Below are 17,409 nucleotides of genomic sequence, written 5' to 3' on the forward strand. Positions count from 1 at the left end.
GTTCACTGATTATGGTTAGACAATTGATTCACTGATTATGGTTCACTGATTATGGTTAGACAATTGATTCACTGATTATGGTTCACTGATTATGGTTCGACAATTGATTCACTGCTTATGGTTCACTGATTATGGTTCGACAATTGATTCACTGCTTATGGGTCACTGATTATGGTTAGACAATTGATTCACTGATCATGGTTCAGTGATCATGGTTCGACAATTGATTCACTGCTTATGATTCACTGCTTATGGTTCACTGATTATGGTTATGCCATTTTTTGTGACTTGTGATAATGTCAACATACGCTCCGTTTAATTGTGCTTTATTAGCCTGGGAAACATACTGTATGTTTTATATTGCCGAAGCAACTGAAATAAACATAAAAAAGTGGGAAGAGACAACAAAACATGAACAGTGATAATTACACTCATAAAGGATAAAGCTGTTTCAAATGTCATATTATCTACTGTGTACAGTGTTTTAGCAATGTGAAAATAGTTGTAGTAGGAATAGTGGGGGAAGATGAATAAACAGATTAATATTGGTGGTATTTACATTGTTTGTGCTTCACTAGTTGCCCTGTTTTCAAATCTTGCTTCTCTGATGCACATTGCGGTATTTCACCTAATAGATATTGGAGTTTTATCAATGATTGACTTTTTTTTTAAATGTTTTTAAGATCTGTGGGAAATATGTGTCTCTGATATGGTCATACCGTTTAGCAGGAGGTTAGGAAGTGCATCTCAGTTTCCACCTCATTTTGTGGGCAGCTTTTCTTTTCTCAAGAGCCAGGTCTGCCGACGGTGGCCTCTCTCAATAGCAAGGCTATGTTCATTTAATCTGTGACAGGTTCAGGTTCATCTCTCTGTAGGTGAGGGCTTTGTGGTGGAATGCGTGGACATCGCTTCCCTTTTAGGTGGTTTATAGAATTGAACAGCTCTTTTCAGATCAGAGGGTATAGTGCTAATTCTTCTCTGTGTTCATTGTTTGGGGTTTTGCGTTGTACATTAAGGATATTTTGGCTGAATTCAGCATGCCGAGTCTCAATTGGGTGTTTGTCCCATTTTTGTGAATTCTTGGTTGGCGAGTGGACCCCAGACCTCCCAACCATGAAGGACAATGGATTGTAGAACTGATTTGAAATAGAAATCCCTTCTTGCATTGTGTCTCAGATCAGCTTTGTGGAAGTTACCTGTGGTATTGATGCCGAGGTAGGTATAATTATTAGTGTGCTCTAGGGCAACTGTATCTAGATAGAATTCGTATTTGTTGTCCTGGCAACTGGACCTTTTTTGGAACACCATTATTTTTGTCTTACTGAGATTTTACTGTCAGGGCCCAGGTCTGGCAGGGCCCAGGACTGGCAGGGCCCAGGTCTAGCAGGGCCCAGGTCTGGCAGGGCCCAGGTCTGGCAGGGCCCAGGTCTGGCAGGGCCCAGGTCTGGCAGGGCCCAGGTCTAGCAGGGCCCAGGTCTGGCAGGGCCCAGGTCTGTCAGGGCCCAGGTCTGACAGGGCCCAGGTCTGTCAGGGCCCAGGTCTGACAGGGCCCAGGTCTGGCAGGGCCCAGGTCTGGCAGGGCCCAGGTCTGGCAGGGCCCAGGTCTGGCAGGGCCCAGGTCTGGCAGGGCCCAGGTCTGTCAGGGCCCAGGTCTGTCAGAATCTGTGCAGAAGATCTAGGTGCTGCTGTAGGTCCTCCTTGGTTGGTGACAGAAGCACCAGATCATCAGCAAACAGTAGACATTTGATTTTAGGGTGAGGCTGGGTGCTGCAGACTGTTGTAGTGCCTTTGCCAATTAATTTGTGTGTGTGTGTGTGTGTGTGTGTGTGTGTGTGTGTGTGTGTGTGTGTGTGTGTGTGTGTGTGTGTGTGTGTGTGTGTGTGCGCGCACACAAACATACACACACAAACACATAGTGCATTTGGAAAGTATTCAGACCCCTTAACTTTTTCCACATTTTGTTATGTTACAGCCTGGTCTAGGATACCATCAACACCACAGGCCTTTTTGGGTTGGAGGGTTTGTATTTTGTCCTGTAGTTCATTCAATGTAATTAGAGAATCCAGTGGTTTCTGGTAGTCTTTAATAGTTGATTCTAAGATTTGTATTTGATCATGGAGCGGCAGGGTAGCCTAGTGGTTAGAGTGTTGGACTAGTAACCGAAAGGTTGCAAGTTCGAATCCCCGAGCTGACAAGGTACAAATATGTCGTTCTGCCCCTGAACAAGGCAGTTAAACCACTGTTCCTAGGCCGTCATTGACAATAAGAATTTCTTCTTAACTGACTTGCCTTGTTAAATAAAGGTAAAATAAATAAAAATCTCTATCTTTGTTATAGAGCCAAAAAGACATCTCTGTTTTGGATAGATAACACTTCATGTTGTTGTTTTAGTATTTTCCCAGAAGTCATTTGATTCTTCAATCACATTGAGCTGATTTCTGACGTGCTGTTCCTTCTTTTCCCGTAGTGTATTTCTGTTTTGTTTTAGTGATTCACCATAGTGAAGGAGTAGACTCAGGTCTTCTGTATCGTTTTAGTGATTCACCATAGTGAAGGAGTAGACTCAGGTTTTCTGTATTGTTTTAGTGATTCACCATAGTGAAGGAGTAGACTCAGGTCTTCTGTTTTGTTTTAGTGATTCACCATAGTGAAGGAGTAGACTCAGGTTTTCTGTATTGTTTTAGTGATTCACCATAGTGAAGGCATAGACTCAGGTCTTCTGTATTGTTTTAGTGATTCAACATAGTGAAGGAGTAGACTCAGGTTTTCTGTATTGTTTTAGTGATTCACCATAGTGAAGGTGTAGACTCAGGTTTTCTGTATTGTTTTAGTGATTCACCATAGTGAAGGAGTAGACTCAGGTTTTCTGTATTGTTTTAGTGATTCACCATAGTGAAGGAGTAGACTCAGGTTTTCTGTATTGTTTTAGTGATTCACCATAGTGAAGGCATAGACTCAGGTCTTCTGTATTGTTTTAGTGATTCACCATAGTGAAGGAGTAGACTCAGGTTTTCTGTATTGTTTTAGTGATTCACCATAGTGAAGGCATAGACTCAGGTCTTCTGTATTGTTTTAGTGATTCACCATAGTGAAGGAGTAGACTCAGGTTTTCTGTATTGTTTTAGTGATTCACCATAGTGAAGGAGTAGACTCAGGTTTTCTGTATTGTTTTAGTGATTCACCATAGTGAAGGAGTAGACTCAGGTTTTCTGTATTGTTTTAGTGATTCACCATAGTGAAGGAGTAGACTCAGGTTTTCTGTATTGTTTTAGTGATTCACCATAGTGAAGGAGTAGACTCAGGTTTTCTGTATTGTTTTAGTGATTCACCATAGTGAAGGAGTAGACTCAGGTTTTCTGTATTGTTTTAGTGATTCAACATAGTGAAGGAGTAGACTCAGGTTTTCTGTATTGTTTTAGTGATTCACCATAGTGAAGGAGTAGACTCAGGTTTTCTGTATTGTTTTAGTGATTCACCATAGTGAAGGAGTAGACTCAGGTTTTCTGTATTGTTTTAGTGATTCACCATAGTGAAGGAGTAGACTCAGGTTTTCTGTATTGTTTTAGTGATTCACCATAGTGAAGGAGTAGACTCAGGTCTTCTGTATCGTTTTAGTGATTCACCATAGTGAAGGAGTAGACTCAGGTTTTCTGTATTGTTTTAGTGATTCACCATAGTGAAGGAGTAGACTCAGGTTTTCTGTATTGTTTTAGTGATTCACCATAGTGAAGGAGTAGACTCAGGTTTTCTGTATTGTTTTAGTGATTCACCATAGTGAAGGTGTAGACTCAGGTTTTCTGTATTGTTTTAGTGATTCACCATAGTGAAGGAGTAGACTCAGGTCTTCTGTTTTGTTTTAGTGATTCACCATAGTGAAGGAGTAGACTCAGGTTTTCTGTATTGTTTTAGTGATTCACCATAGTGAAGGCATAGACTCAGGTCTTCTGTATTGTTTTAGTGATTCAACATAGTGAAGGAGTAGACTCAGGTTTTCTGTATTGTTTTAGTGATTCACCATAGTGAAGGTGTAGACTCAGGTTTTCTGTATTGTTTTAGTGATTCACCATAGTGAAGGAGTAGACTCAGGTTTTCTGTATTGTTTTAGTGATTCACCATAGTGAAGGAGTAGACTCAGGTTTTCTGTATTGTTTTAGTGATTCACCATAGTGAAGGCATAGACTCAGGTCTTCTGTATTGTTTTAGTGATTCACCATAGTGAAGGAGTAGACTCAGGTTTTCTGTATTGTTTTAGTGATTCACCATAGTGAAGGCATAGACTCAGGTCTTCTGTATTGTTTTAGTGATTCACCATAGTGAAGGAGTAGACTCAGGTTTTCTGTATTGTTTTAGTGATTCACCATAGTGAAGGAGTAGACTCAGGTTTTCTGTATTGTTTTAGTGATTCACCATAGTGAAGGAGTAGACTCAGGTTTTCTGTATTGTTTTAGTGATTCACCATAGTGAAGGAGTAGACTCAGGTTTTCTGTATTGTTTTAGTGATTCACCATAGTGAAGGAGTAGACTCAGGTTTTCTGTATTGTTTTAGTGATTCACCATAGTGAAGGAGTAGACTCAGGTTTTCTGTATTGTTTTAGTGATTCAACATAGTGAAGGAGTAGACTCAGGTTTTCTGTATTGTTTTAGTGATTCACCATAGTGAAGGAGTAGACTCAGGTTTTCTGTATTGTTTTAGTGATTCAACATAGTGAAGGAGTAGACTCAGGTTTTCTGTATTGTTTTAGTGATTCACCATAGTGAAGGAGTAGACTCAGGTTTTCTGTATTGTTTTAGTGATTCACCATAGTGAAGGAGTAGACTCAGGTTTTCTGTATTGTTTTAGTGATTCACCATAGTGAAGGAGTAGACTCAGGTCTTCTGTATTGTTTTAGTGATTCACCATAGTGAAGGAGTAGACTCAGGTTTTCTGTATTGTTTTAGTGATTCACCATAGTGAAGGAGTAGACTCAGGTTTTCTGTATTGTTTTAGTGATTCACCATAGTGAAGGAGTAGACTCAGGTTTTCTGTATTGTTTTAGTGATTCACCATAGTGAAGGAGTAGACTCAGGTTTTCTGTATTGTTTTAGTGATTCACCATAGTGAAGGAGTAGACTCAGGTTTTCTGTATTGTTTTAGTGATTCACCATAGTGAAGGAGTAGACTCAGGTTTTCTGTATTGTTTTAGTGATTCACCATAGTGAAGGCGTAGACTCAGGTTTTCTGTATTGTTTTAGTGATTCACCATAGTGAAGGAGTAGACTCAGGTTTTCTGTATTGTTTTAGTGATTCACCATAGTGAAGGAGTAGACTCAGGTTTTCTGTATTGTTTTAGTGATTCACCATAGTGAAGGAGTAGACTCAGGTCTTCTGTATTGTTTTAGTGATTCACCATAGTGAAGGCGTAGACTCAGGTCTTCTGGGTCTCTGTTTTTGGTTAGACAGGTTTCTCAATTTCTTTCTTAGGTTTTTTGCGTTCTTCATCAAACCATTTGTGATTGTTGTTAATTTTCTTAGGTTTTCTGCTAGAATATGTTAGCAGTAGGAAGCCTGGACACTATATTTGACCTAACATTGCTAAGTTTACACCTTCATTACTGCGGGGAAACATTTTGTCCAGGAAGTTGTCTAGGAGGGATTGGATTTGTTGTTGGCCAATTGTTTTTTTGTTCGAATTTTTTTAATAGCATGTCGTTTTTTCGGCTTCGATAACTCATGATTGATTATTGCTCTGTTCCAAGAAGTCTGTGATTTTGCTGTGATCTGATAGGGGTGTCAGTGAACGCTCTGAGAGACTCTGGGTTGAGGTCAGTGATAAAGTAGTCTACAGTACTACTGCCAAGAGATGAGCTATAGGTGAACCGACCATAGGAGTCCCCTCGAAGCCTACCATTGACTATGTACTGACCCAGCGTGTGACAGAGCTGGCGCAGCGGTCTAAGGCACTGCATCTCAGTGCAAGTGATGTCACCACAGTCCCTGGTTCGAATCCAGGCTGTGTCTTACAGGGCGGTGCACAATTGGCCAAGCATCATCCGGCTTTGGCCAGGGTAGATCATCATTGTAAATAATAATTTGTTCTTAACTGACTTGCCTAGTTAAATAAAGGTTATATATAAAAATGAGTAGTGATCTGTTTTTGTTGGTTATGTTGTCATAGTTGTGTCTAGGGGGACATATGGGGGAGGGAATGCTGTCACCTCCAGGTAGGTGTTTGTCCCCCTGTGTGCTGAGAGTGTCAGGTTCTTGTCCAGTTCTGGCATTTAGGTCTCCACAGACTAGTACATGTCCCTGGGCCTGGAAATGATTGATTTCCCCCTCCAGGATGGAGAAGCTGTCTTCATTATAGTATGGGGATTCTAGTGGGGGGATATAGGTAGGATGGAGAAGCTGTCTTCATTATAGTATGGGGATTCTAGTGGGGGGATATAGGAAGCACACAGGAGGACATTTTTCTCTGTTGAGATCATTTCCTTTTTTATTTCTAACCAAATGTAAAATGTTCCTGTTTTGATTAATTGAATAGTGGATTAGGTGTGCTCTATAGTCTCTTCCCTGTGTAACACCTGGTAGTGTGGTGGATGGGACTACCAGCTCTCTGTAACCTAGAGGGCAACCAGTGGGTCCATCTCCTCTATACCACCCACCTGGTAGTGTGGTGGATGGGACTACCAGCTCTCTGTAACCTAGAGGACAACCAGTGGGTCCGTCTCCTCTATACCACCCACCTGGTAGTGTGGTGGATGGGACTACCAGCTCTCTGTAACCTAGAGGGCAACCAGTGGGTCCATCTCCTCTATACCACCCACCTGGTAGTTTGGTGGATGGGACTACCAGCTCTCTGTAACCTAGAGGACAACCAGTGGGTCCGTCTCCTCTATACCACCCACCTGGTAGTGTGGTGGATGGGACTACCAGCTCTCTGTAACCTAGAGGACAACCAGTGGGTCCGTCTCCTCTATACCACCCACCTGGTAGTGTGGTGGATGGGACTACCAGCTCTCTGTAACCTAGAGGACAACCAGTGGGTCCATCTCCTCTATACCATGTTTCTTGTAGAATAGCAATGTCTGTATTTCTGATTTCTTATGTGAAGTCCAGGTTCCTGCTCTTTAGACCAAAGGCAGATAACCTCTCCCCTCTCTCTCTCTCCGCTCTCTCTCTCTCACCCCTCCTCTCCTCACCCCCCCCCCCAACAGCGTATCAAGGAGGGCAGTGTGGTGGACGATGTGAAGGTGATCTCTGTCGGAGACCACATAGAATGCATCAACGGGAAGAACATCGTGGGAACACGTCACTACGAGGTGGCTCGCATGCTGAAGGAACTGCCCAAGCAGCAGAAGTTCACCCTCAAACTGGTGGAGCCTATGAAGGCCTTCGGTGAGTGGACAGGGGATGTTCAGTAACATTTCTAGAGATGTAAGCTACATGTAACCTAGTGTGTTAGAGCTTTGGGCCTGTTAACCCGAAAGGTTGCTAGATTGAATCCCCGAGCTGACAAGGTAAAAATCTGTTGTTCTGCCTCCTGAACAAGGCAGTTAACCCACTGTTCCTAGGCCGTCCTTGTAAATAAGAATTTGTTCTTAACTGACTTGCCTAGTTAAATAAAGGTATAATATAAAATTCAAATGAACTGTAGTCGTTGGCGAGGGCATAGACCTCGTGTAGAGGGGTCTTCCAACTGTGTAGAGAGTTGTAGAGTGTGCAGGCTTTTATTCTAGCCCAACAAGATGTTTACAGATTTTGATAAGTTGATCTGAAGCGTTTTTATTTATTTTTGGTGCTGAACAGAGATGCTGGAGCCTAGATCGAAGGGAACCAAGCCGGCCAGTGAGAATAAGTTGGGGACAGGGAGAGGGACTCTGAGACTGCGCGCCAAAGGACCTGCTACCGTAGAGGAAGTGGTGAGTGTCTATTTAAATCGTTTGGACGTCTGGATCCCGCTGTCGCTAAGAGAAGCTCAGTGGGGCGGGGGGGGGAGTCCTCTCTCTGGTACTCACACTGTTTCTCCTTTTCAGCCGACAGAGTTTGAGGAGAAAGCGGTGAAGAAGGTGGATGACTTGCTGGAGAGTTACATGGGTATCAGAGATACAGAACTAGGTGAGTAGATAAACCCTTTTAAATCTAGTTGGATTGGATTTCAGAAGCAGCGTAGGCATATCTAACTAAACGATCAGAATACACATTGTTTACTGTAAACAGAAACATGTTGGTGTAACCCATGTGAAATGGCTAGCTAGTTAGCGGTGGTGCGCGCTAATAGCGTTTCAAACGTCACTCGCTCTGAGACCTTGAAGTAGTCGTTTCCCCTTTGCTCTGCAAGGGCCGCGGCTTTTGTGGCGCGATGGGTAACGATGCTTCGTGGGGTGTCAGTTGTTGATGTGTGCGGGGGGGGGGGTCCCTGGTTCGAGCCCAGGTAGGGGCGAGGAGAGGGACGGAAGCTACACTGTTACACTGGTCATGAAGGCAGTTGTTCTAATCTGTGACAAATCCTCTCTCCGCTCCCCCCCACTCTCTAGCGGCGACCATGGTGGAGGTGGGTCGGGACAAGAAGAACCCTGATGAGTTTGCCATGGCTCTGGACGAGGCTCTCGGAGACTTTGCCTTCCCTGATGAGTTTGTGTTCGACGTCTGGGGCGCCATCGGAGATGCCAAACAGGGACGTCTTTAAGATGTTTTAACTGAATACCCAGATCACCTAGCCTGGTCCAAGACAGCACAAACATCTGGGACCAGGCCGACCAACCCCTGCTCCAGTGGACAAATATCAGCCAGTAGAGAAAGAGGGGTGGGTTTTGTAAGGGTGGGAATTACCAGGGACCTCGACGCATTGCGATTCCATACTGTGATTTTATTCCAATTTCATGTCCCGAACATATTGCTCACTTAAATGTCTGCTGTAGAAGGACAAGCTAGAGAATGAGGAAATTATTTTTTTTAAATCAGTCATGGAAATAAGTGGTGACTATGTAAAAAGATGGAGAAGAAACTATACTTTTGGCGCAGGCACATCTGACTAGCGCTTGCTAACCTTGCTACCTTTGAAAATGAAAAATCGATACTTAAAAGAGTCAAAGTATCTACATAATATGGTCCAAAATAATATTGTGATGTGTAACTATTGATTTTATTCCCTTATTGTTATTATTATTATAATATACACCCTCGAAGACTGATCAATAAGTGATTCTGTCATGTCCCACTCAATCTAGTTCTCTGGAATGTATCCCAAATGGCACTCTATTGCCTTTATAGTGCACTACTTGGCGCCCTATTCCGTTTATAGTGCACTACTTGGCACCCTATTCCCTTTTATAGTGCACTACATGGCGCCCTATTCCCTTTATAGTGCACTACATGGCACCCTATTCCCTTTTATAGTGCACTACTTGGCGCCCTATTCCCTTTTATAGTGCACTACATGGCGCCCTATTCCCTTTATAGTGCACTACATGGCGCCCTATTCCCTTTATAGTGCACTACATGGCGCCCTATTCCCTTTATAGTGCACTACTTGTCCTTTTCCACTGGGTTACAAAGGGTACGCACCGCTGATGTCTGGATCACTACTTCAAATAACTGGTGTGAATTGTAACGTACTAATGATCACATACTACTTTTAAAATCGTGGCTTTTTTTTTTTTTTTTATATATATATTTGTCTTCAAAATGTTGCTGTGGAGTTTTAAAACACCAGCAGATGCCCCATCAGAAACAGGTGCTGTATGGACTTCATATGTTCCCGACTTTATTTACAGCCTACAGTTTTGTTTTAAATTCTAGTTTTACGGAGGGTACACTTTCAGCTAACATTCCTTCACTTTGTGGCATTTTGTTTCATGTACAGGCTGCTTAGTATATACAATTATCTTATAATAGATAAATACTTATTTTTGTTTATTTATTTGTTCAAATAAACTTTCTTTTATTTTAAGCTGGAAAATGTTTTATACAAAAAAAAAATCTCAAAACCGACGTTTGGAATTCGACAGAAATCTTGAAATGTGTCACTTGTGGTCAATTGCAATTCAAAATGTCTGATAGAAACTACTGTAGATTGAATTGAATCGACACACTGAATTTGAAAAGTAATTAATTCTTACTGTAGTATGTGTATTTGAGTTGTTTTTAGAGAGAGGTTTACTACTGAACACTAGACACAGCTTCAGTGTTTTATGGAAATACTTAAAGGGATCACTGTTAGACAAGAAAATAAATATACTATTCTCTAGCCGAGTGTTTGAATTCTTCACTAACTACAGAGATCATCATGTAGCAGGAGAAGTTAGAGACGTGTACATATTGTTTTTTTCTGTACGTGGCTGAATACCCAGTCAGTGCATGACTAAGGCCGTATCAGAAGTTAAGCGTTACGGCGAGATTGAAATTTAAAGGTAATGTCGGCTCAATCGGAAACAACCTTTTATTTCTAGTGCACGATCCAGATTGAATAGCGCCCGAAGTCGCTTTGGATAAAAGCATTTGCTAAATTTAGTCGTTTCACACACACACACACACACACACACACACACACACACACACACACACACACACACACACACACACACACACACACACACACACACAGCACAGCAATGAAGTCGTCATGTTGGTGGAGACAAATACTACATTAGCTTCCCCCAGGTAACGCCACCCAGAACACTCCCCCAGGTAACGCCACCCAGAACACCCCCCCAGGTAACGCCACCCAGAACACCCCCCCAGGTAACGCCACCCAGAACATCCCCCAGGTAACGCCACCCAGAACACCCCCCCAGGTAACGCCACCCAGAACACCCCCCCAGGTAACGCCACCCAGAACACCCCCCAGGTAACGCCACCCAGAACATCCCCCCAGGTAACGCCACCCAGAACATCCCCCCAGGTAACGCCACCCAGAACATTCCCCCAGGTAACGCCACCCAGAACACCCCCCCAGGTAACGCCACCCAGAACACTCCCCCAGAACATCCCCCCAGGTAACGCCACGCAGAACACCCCCCAGGTAACGCACCCATTCCACCCAGAACATCCCCCCAGGTAACGCCACCCAGAACACCCCCCAGGTAACGCCACCCAGAACACTCCCCCCAGGTAACGCCACCCAGAACACCCCCCCAGGTAACGCCACCCAGAACATCCCCCCAGGTAACGCCACCCAGAACATTCCCCCAGGTAACGCCACCCAGAACATTCCACCCAGAACACCCCCCAGGTAACGCCACCCAGAACACCCCCCCAGGTAACGCCACCCAGAACATCCCCCCAGGTAACGCCACCCAGAACACTCCCCACCCAGAACACCCCCCAGGTAACGCCACCCAGAACACTCCCCCAGGTAACGCCACCCAGAACACTCCCCCAGGTAACGCCACCCAGAACATCCCCCCCAGGTAACGCCACCCAGAACACTCCCCCAGGTAACGCCACCCAGAACACCCCCCCAGGTAACGCCCCCAGAACATTCCACCCAGAACACCCCCCACCCAGAACATCCCCCCAGGTAACGCCACCCAGAACATCCCCCCAGGTAACGCCACCCAGAACACTCCCCCCAGGTAACGCCACCCAGAACACCCCCCCAGGTAACGCCACCCAGAACATCCCCCCCAGGTAACGCCACCCAGAACACTCCCCCAGGTAACGCCAACCCAGAACACCCCCCCAGGTAACGCCACCCAGAACACCCCCCAGGTAACGCCACCCAGAACATTCCCCCAGGTAACGCCACCCAGAACACTCCCCAGGTAACGCCACCCAGAACACCCCCAGGTAACGCCACCCAGAACATTCCCACCCAGAACACCCCCCCAGGTAACGCCACCCAGAACATTCCCCCAGGTAACGCCACCCAGAACATTCCACCCAGAACACTCCCCCAGGTAACGCCACCCAGAACACCCCCAGGTAACGCCACCCAGAACATTCCACCCAGAACACCCCCCAGGTAACGCCACCCAGAACATTCCCCCCAGGTAACGCCACCCAGAACATCCCCCCAGGTAACGCCACCCAGAACACCCCCCAGGTAACGCCACCCAGAACACCCCCCCAGGTAACGCCACCCAGAACACCCCCCCAGGTAACGCCACCCAGAACATCCCCCCCAGGTAACGTCCACCCAGAACATCCCCCCCAGGTAACGCCACCCAGAACATCCCCCCAGGTAACGCCACCCAGAACACCCCCAGGTAACGCCACCCAGAACATCCCCCCAGGTAACGCCACCCAGAACATCCCCCCAGGTAACGCCACCCAGAACATCCCCCCAGGTAGCACGCCACCCAGAACACCCCCCCAGGTAACGCCACCCAGAACACCCCCCAGGTAACGCCACCCAGAACATCCCCCCAGGTAACGCCACCCAGAACATCCCCCCAGGTAACGCCACCCAGAACATCCCCCAGGTAACGCCACCCAGAACACTCCCCAGGTAACGCCACCCAGAACACTCCACCAGGTAACGCCACCCAGAACACCCCCCCAGGTAACGCCACCCAGAACATCCCACCAGGTAACGCCACCCAGAACACCCCCCAGGTAACGCCACCCAGAAAACCCCCCCAGGTAACGCCACCCAGAACACCCCCCCAGGTAACGCCACCCAGAACATTCCACCAGCTCATTCCACCCAGAACATTCCATACAACAAACTTTATTAACACTTGGCTGTGAACATACATGTAAAAAAAAAAACAAATACAGCATGACAAGACTTATCACTCAGTGCATCTCGCGTCCCTTCTATTCTTCACAGAAAGCAGTTTGGTCTCGTCAGTCAGAATTATGAGCCGGTTGGGGGGGGTCCACACAAAGCAAAATCATTTTTAGCAATTGAACATTTTATTGATATACTGATTTTTAAAAAGAAATCCCCCATGAAAAGATGGAATTCAAGGCCCCTTGTATACATTTGACGGAGCGAGTGTTTCTAAAAATGAACCTTTGGAAGCACGCTGAAAGAGGCCTCTTACCGTCTGAAGTCTTGGCTGTGTAAATAAAGTGTGTGTTTTAAATGCAGGACAGTTTTATGGGTCCAGCTCTTCCGTTGATCAACTTCTACAGAGTTGTTATATGGCCTGTGTTCAACCTCGAATTACATTTCGATATGTGGATGGATTTACACCAAAAAGTTTTACCATAAAAAAGAAGTTTACATGGAGAAACTAAAAACTTTAGCACCTCTGTGTATCAGATGGACGGTTTGCTTTGGTTGACCAAGATGGGACTCCCATTCACTCACACTTTAGAGTACTATACAGTCCGAAACAACTAGAGTATTGTGGACTTACGAGTTGTGAGGTACTGAAACAAATGTAAAACTAAAAAAAATAAAAAAGTTGATCTCTGGACAGTAACTTTCAACGGGTTAACGGTGAGGAGAGAAAGTGGAAGCAGCAACAGGTTGTCACTGATGGAAACAGGAGCCCTGAAATGTGCACTTGCTCACTCGTGTTTAAAAAGCCTTCGGAGCGTAGTAAGCATGTGATCGTTGAAGTGAACGAGTAGACACTTCAGGTACAAGGGTAGTGGATAAGGACCCTGCAGCCTTCTCTCCCCTTACAGCTCGTCTTCGATGTGGGTCCTGAAGGCATCTCCTGTCAACTTCTCCTGAGCTTGTTTCATAGCAGACACAACTACACACACACACACACACACACACACACACACACACACACACACACACACACACACACACACACACACACACACACACACACACACACACACACACACACACACAGGGGAAAAGGAAAAGTCAGAAGATTGACCTGAGCAAGGAACTGCAATGATTCAACCATCGTCATCATCCAAATCTACAATATGGGATTCTCACCTTGATCTGCGTTGCTGTAAAAGTATTTGTAGTTGGGGTTTCCGTTTTTGTTGGTGATCTCAGGGTGGACTTTACCACTGGGGTCTACGGGGGTAAGAAAGGGACAGGAATGAAGAGACAGCGTTCGAATGATGGGGGTTGGGAGCACAGAAAATTATGAATACAAATACAGTATCCTGGGGATGTCTCCACCACCAGGACTGTAGGGGTTCTTACCTAGCAACAGTATCCTGGGGATGTCTCCACCACCAGGACTGTAGGGGTTCTTACTTAGCAACAGTAACCTGGGGATGTCTCCACCACCAGGACTGTAGGGGTTCTTACCTAGCAACAGTAACCTGGGGATGTATCCACCACCAGGACTGTAGGGGTTCTTACCTAGCAACAGTATCCTGGGGATGTCTCCACCACCAGGACTGTAGGGGTTCTTACCTAGCAACAGTATCCTGGGGATGTCTCCACCACCAGGACTGTAGGGGTTCTTACCTAGCAACAGTAACCTGGGGATGTCTCCACCACCAGGACTGTAGGGGTTCTTACCTAGCAACAGTAACCTGGGGATGTCTCCACCACCAGGACTGTAGGGGTTAGGGGTTATTACCTAGCAACAGTATCCTGGGGATGTCTCCACCACCAGGACTTTAGGGGTTCTTACTTAGCAACAGTAACCTGGGGATGTCTCCACCACCAGGACTGTAGGGGTTCTTACCTAGCAACAGTAACCTGGGGATGTCTCCACCACCAGGACTGTAGGGGTTCTTACCTAGCAACAGTAACCTGGGGATGTCTCCACCACCAGGACTGTAGGGGTTAGGGGTTCTTACCTAGCAACAGTAACCTGGGGATGTATCCACCACCAGGACTGTAGGGGTTCTTACCTAGCAACAGTAACCTGGGGATGTCTCCACCACCAGGACTGTAGGGGTTCTTACCTAGCAACAGTAACCTGGGGATGTCTCCACCACCAGGACTGTAGGGGTTAGGGGTTCTTACCTAGCAACAGTAACCTGGGGATGTCTCCACCACCAGGACTGTAGGGGTTAGGGGTTATTACCTAGCAACAGTAACCTGGGGATGTCTCCACCACCAGGACTGTAGGGGTTCTTACCTAGCAACAGTATCCTGGGGATGTCTCCACCACCAGGACTGTAGGGGTTCTTACCTAGCAACAGTATCCTGGGGATGTCTCCACCACCAGGACTGTAGGGGTTCTTACCTAGCAACAGTATCCTGGGGATGTCTCCACCACCAGGACTGTAGGGGTTCTTACCTAGCAACAGTATCCTGGGGATGTCTCCACCATCAGGACTGTAGGGGTTAGGGGTTATTACCTAGCAACAGTATCCTGGGGATGTCTCCACCACCAGGACTGTAGGGGTTCTTACTTAGCAACAGTAACCTGGGGATGTCTCCACCACCAGGACTGTAGGGGTTCTTACCTAGGAACAGTATCCTGGGGATGTATCCACCATCAGGACTGTATGCCTCATCTTTAGGCTCCTCCTCATCCTGAGAACATAACATTTCGTAATTAATTGATACAAGTAGTGACAAAGGGTGTATTCAGACTTTTGTCCACAGGTTGTTACATTACAGCCTTATTCTAAAATGGATTAAGTCGTTTTTTTACCCTCTCAATCTACACACAAAATATATTTTTTTCCACTTAGTATTTTCTACGCCTTTTCGTGATATCCAAATTGGTAGTTACAGTCTTGTCCCTTCGTTGCAACTCCCGTACGGACTCGGGAGAGGCGAAGGTTGACAGCCATGCGGTCCTCATAAACACGACCCTGCCAAGCAGCACTGCTTCTTGACACACTGCTCTCTTAACCCGGAAGCCAGCCGCACCAATGGGTCAGAGGAAACACCGTCCAACTGGTGACCGTGTCAGCGTGCATTGCGCCCATCTCACCACAGGAGTCGCTAGAGAGCGATGGGACAAGGACATCCAGGCTGGCCAAACCGGACGATGCTGGGCCAATGATGTGCCTCATGGGTCTCACGATCGCGGCCGGCTGCGACTCATAGGCTTCTTCCATTTAAGAATGATGGAGGCCACTGTGTTCTTGGGGACCTTCAATGATGCAGAAATGTTTTGGTACCCTTCCCCGGATCTGTGCCTCGACACAATCCTGTCTCGGCTCTCTACAGACAATTCCTTCGACCTCATGGCTTGGTTTTTGCTCTGACATGCACTGTCAACTGTGGGACCTCATATAGACAGGTGTGTGCCTTTCCAAATCATGTCCAATCAATAGAATTTATCACAGGTGGACTCCAATCAAGTTGTAGAAACATCTCAAGGATGATCAATGGAAACAGGATGCACCTGAGCTCAATTTAGAGTCTCATAGCAAAGGGTCTGAATACTTATGTAAATAAGGTATGTTTATTTGTTTTATACATTTGCAAACATTTCTAAAAACCTGTTTTTGCTTTGTCATTATGGGATATTGTGAGTAGATTCAAGAGGAAAAATAATAATTTAATACATTTTAGATGAAGGCTTTAACGTAACAGAAATTTGTCAAGGGGTCTGAATACTTTCCGAATGCACTGTATATGTGGTTACTTTATAACATAACGTAATTTTAGGACCCTTTTAGTGAGAAAATATTTTATTTGGCCTTTACTGCTATAGCCCATAGAAACACACTGAATAACATTCATAAATGTCACCAACAAAAAAATGTATCGTAAGGAATAAGCTTTTGAAGTATCTGTCCTATATCTAGGAGATATAAGAAAGCTCAGGAAATATATATATTTTTTTGGGGGGGGGACACACACATATTTAACCCCTCAGCCTTCCCTGTAGCTCAGTTGGTAGAGCATGGTGTTTGCAACGCCAGGGTTGTGGGTTCGATTCCCACGGGGGGCCAGCACAGGAAAAAAAAAAATGTATGAAATGTATGCATTCACTACTGTAAGTCGCTCTGGATAAGAGCGTCTGCTAAATGACTAAAAATGTTAAAAAATAAATACATTTTTAAAAATTGTTTGCCACAATACTACCGTCATACTTCCCTTTTGTTTGTACGGGTTACCTTCAGATGAGTCTCGTGACACTTGTGGGGATCGTAGAGCAAAACAGAGAACAACATGGTGTTTGCGAGTCTCCCCTTTCCATAGAGTGGTCATACCGTTCAGACGCTACATACTTTGGTGATAAGACCGATTATATTTGGGGGGGGGGGGGGGTCTGACAAACACGGCTAGACCTCTGCCACCTTTCAATGCAGGTGCGTTAGGCAGATTGTGACATAGCCCATGCAACAACAACAAACAAAAAAACCTCTCTCTAGCTTAAACTGACAGATTTTGATGGGTATTTTTATTTTAATTATGTTACACAGTCCATTTATCCTCACCTCCAGGTTGACCATGACAAAGTTGTGAGCCAGCTCAGAGATTTCCTTGGACTCAGCGAACTTGGGCTTCAGAGCTAGAGGTAGAAAACTGAATGTGACGATGGCTTCATTGTGCAAGGTAAATGTAAATCAGGTTATTATAAATAAATAAATAAAAGTTTAAAAAAAGAGGAAGGTCTTTACCTTTGCAGGCTCCACACCAA

At 45.4% G+C, this 17,409-nt stretch overlaps 3 protein-coding genes across 4 annotated transcripts in view; 2 read left to right on the plus strand and 1 right to left on the minus strand.

Moving 5' to 3' along the window:
* Positions 1-10,226, plus strand: part of gipc2 (GIPC PDZ domain containing family, member 2) — a 56,243-nt gene extending 46,017 nt beyond the window's left edge. The window contains exons 3-7 of one of the 2 annotated variants that reach the window (XM_045714401.1): positions 7,195-7,375; positions 7,787-7,899; positions 8,014-8,095; positions 8,515-8,675; positions 8,709-10,226. In XM_045714401.1, coding sequence (XP_045570357.1) covers positions 7,195-7,375; positions 7,787-7,899; positions 8,014-8,095; positions 8,515-8,666 — 528 coding nt within the window. In that variant the 3' untranslated portion in view covers positions 8,667-8,675; positions 8,709-10,226. Of the gene's footprint in view, positions 1-7,194; positions 7,376-7,786; positions 7,900-8,013; positions 8,096-8,514 lie in introns of both variants that reach the window. The other variant, XM_014187677.2, reaches the window with a different exon arrangement.
* A 364-nt stretch (positions 10,227-10,590) lies between these two features.
* Positions 10,591-12,785, plus strand: LOC106596341 (basic salivary proline-rich protein 1-like). Its single transcript, XM_045714335.1, has 10 exons — positions 10,591-10,603; positions 10,827-10,934; positions 11,036-11,170; positions 11,238-11,388; positions 11,470-11,525; positions 11,690-11,836; positions 11,971-12,023; positions 12,135-12,267; positions 12,429-12,535; positions 12,753-12,785. The coding sequence occupies exons 1-10, from the start codon at positions 10,591-10,593 to the stop codon at positions 12,783-12,785; spliced, it is 936 nt and encodes a 311-aa protein (XP_045570291.1).
* The window catches only part of txndc12 (thioredoxin domain containing 12 (endoplasmic reticulum)), a 15,961-nt gene continuing 11,188 nt past the window's right edge, over positions 12,637-17,409 (minus strand). The window contains 5 exon segments of the mRNA NM_001146379.1: positions 12,637-13,632; positions 13,833-13,916; positions 15,272-15,341; positions 17,207-17,280; positions 17,390-17,409. The exon segment at positions 17,390-17,409 is cut by the window's right edge and continues 33 nt beyond it. Coding sequence (NP_001139851.1) covers positions 13,556-13,632; positions 13,833-13,916; positions 15,272-15,341; positions 17,207-17,280; positions 17,390-17,409 — 325 coding nt within the window. The 3' untranslated portion in view covers positions 12,637-13,555.

Source organism: Salmo salar, chromosome ssa03, assembly GCF_905237065.1.
Source record: "Salmo salar chromosome ssa03, Ssal_v3.1, whole genome shotgun sequence".
NCBI lineage: Eukaryota > Metazoa > Chordata > Actinopteri > Salmoniformes > Salmonidae > Salmo > Salmo salar.

Bases quoted from the DNA above. Each gene is read 5' to 3' on its own strand.
- LOC106596341 (XM_045714335.1), top strand. The intron at 11,171-11,237 runs GTAACGCCACCC...ACACCCCCCCAG, and splicing joins CACCCAGAACATTCCCCCAG to GTAACGCCACCCAGAACATC. The intron at 12,024-12,134 runs GTAACGCCACCC...CATCCCCCCCAG, and splicing joins CCACCCAGAACACCCCCCAG to GTAACGCCACCCAGAACATC.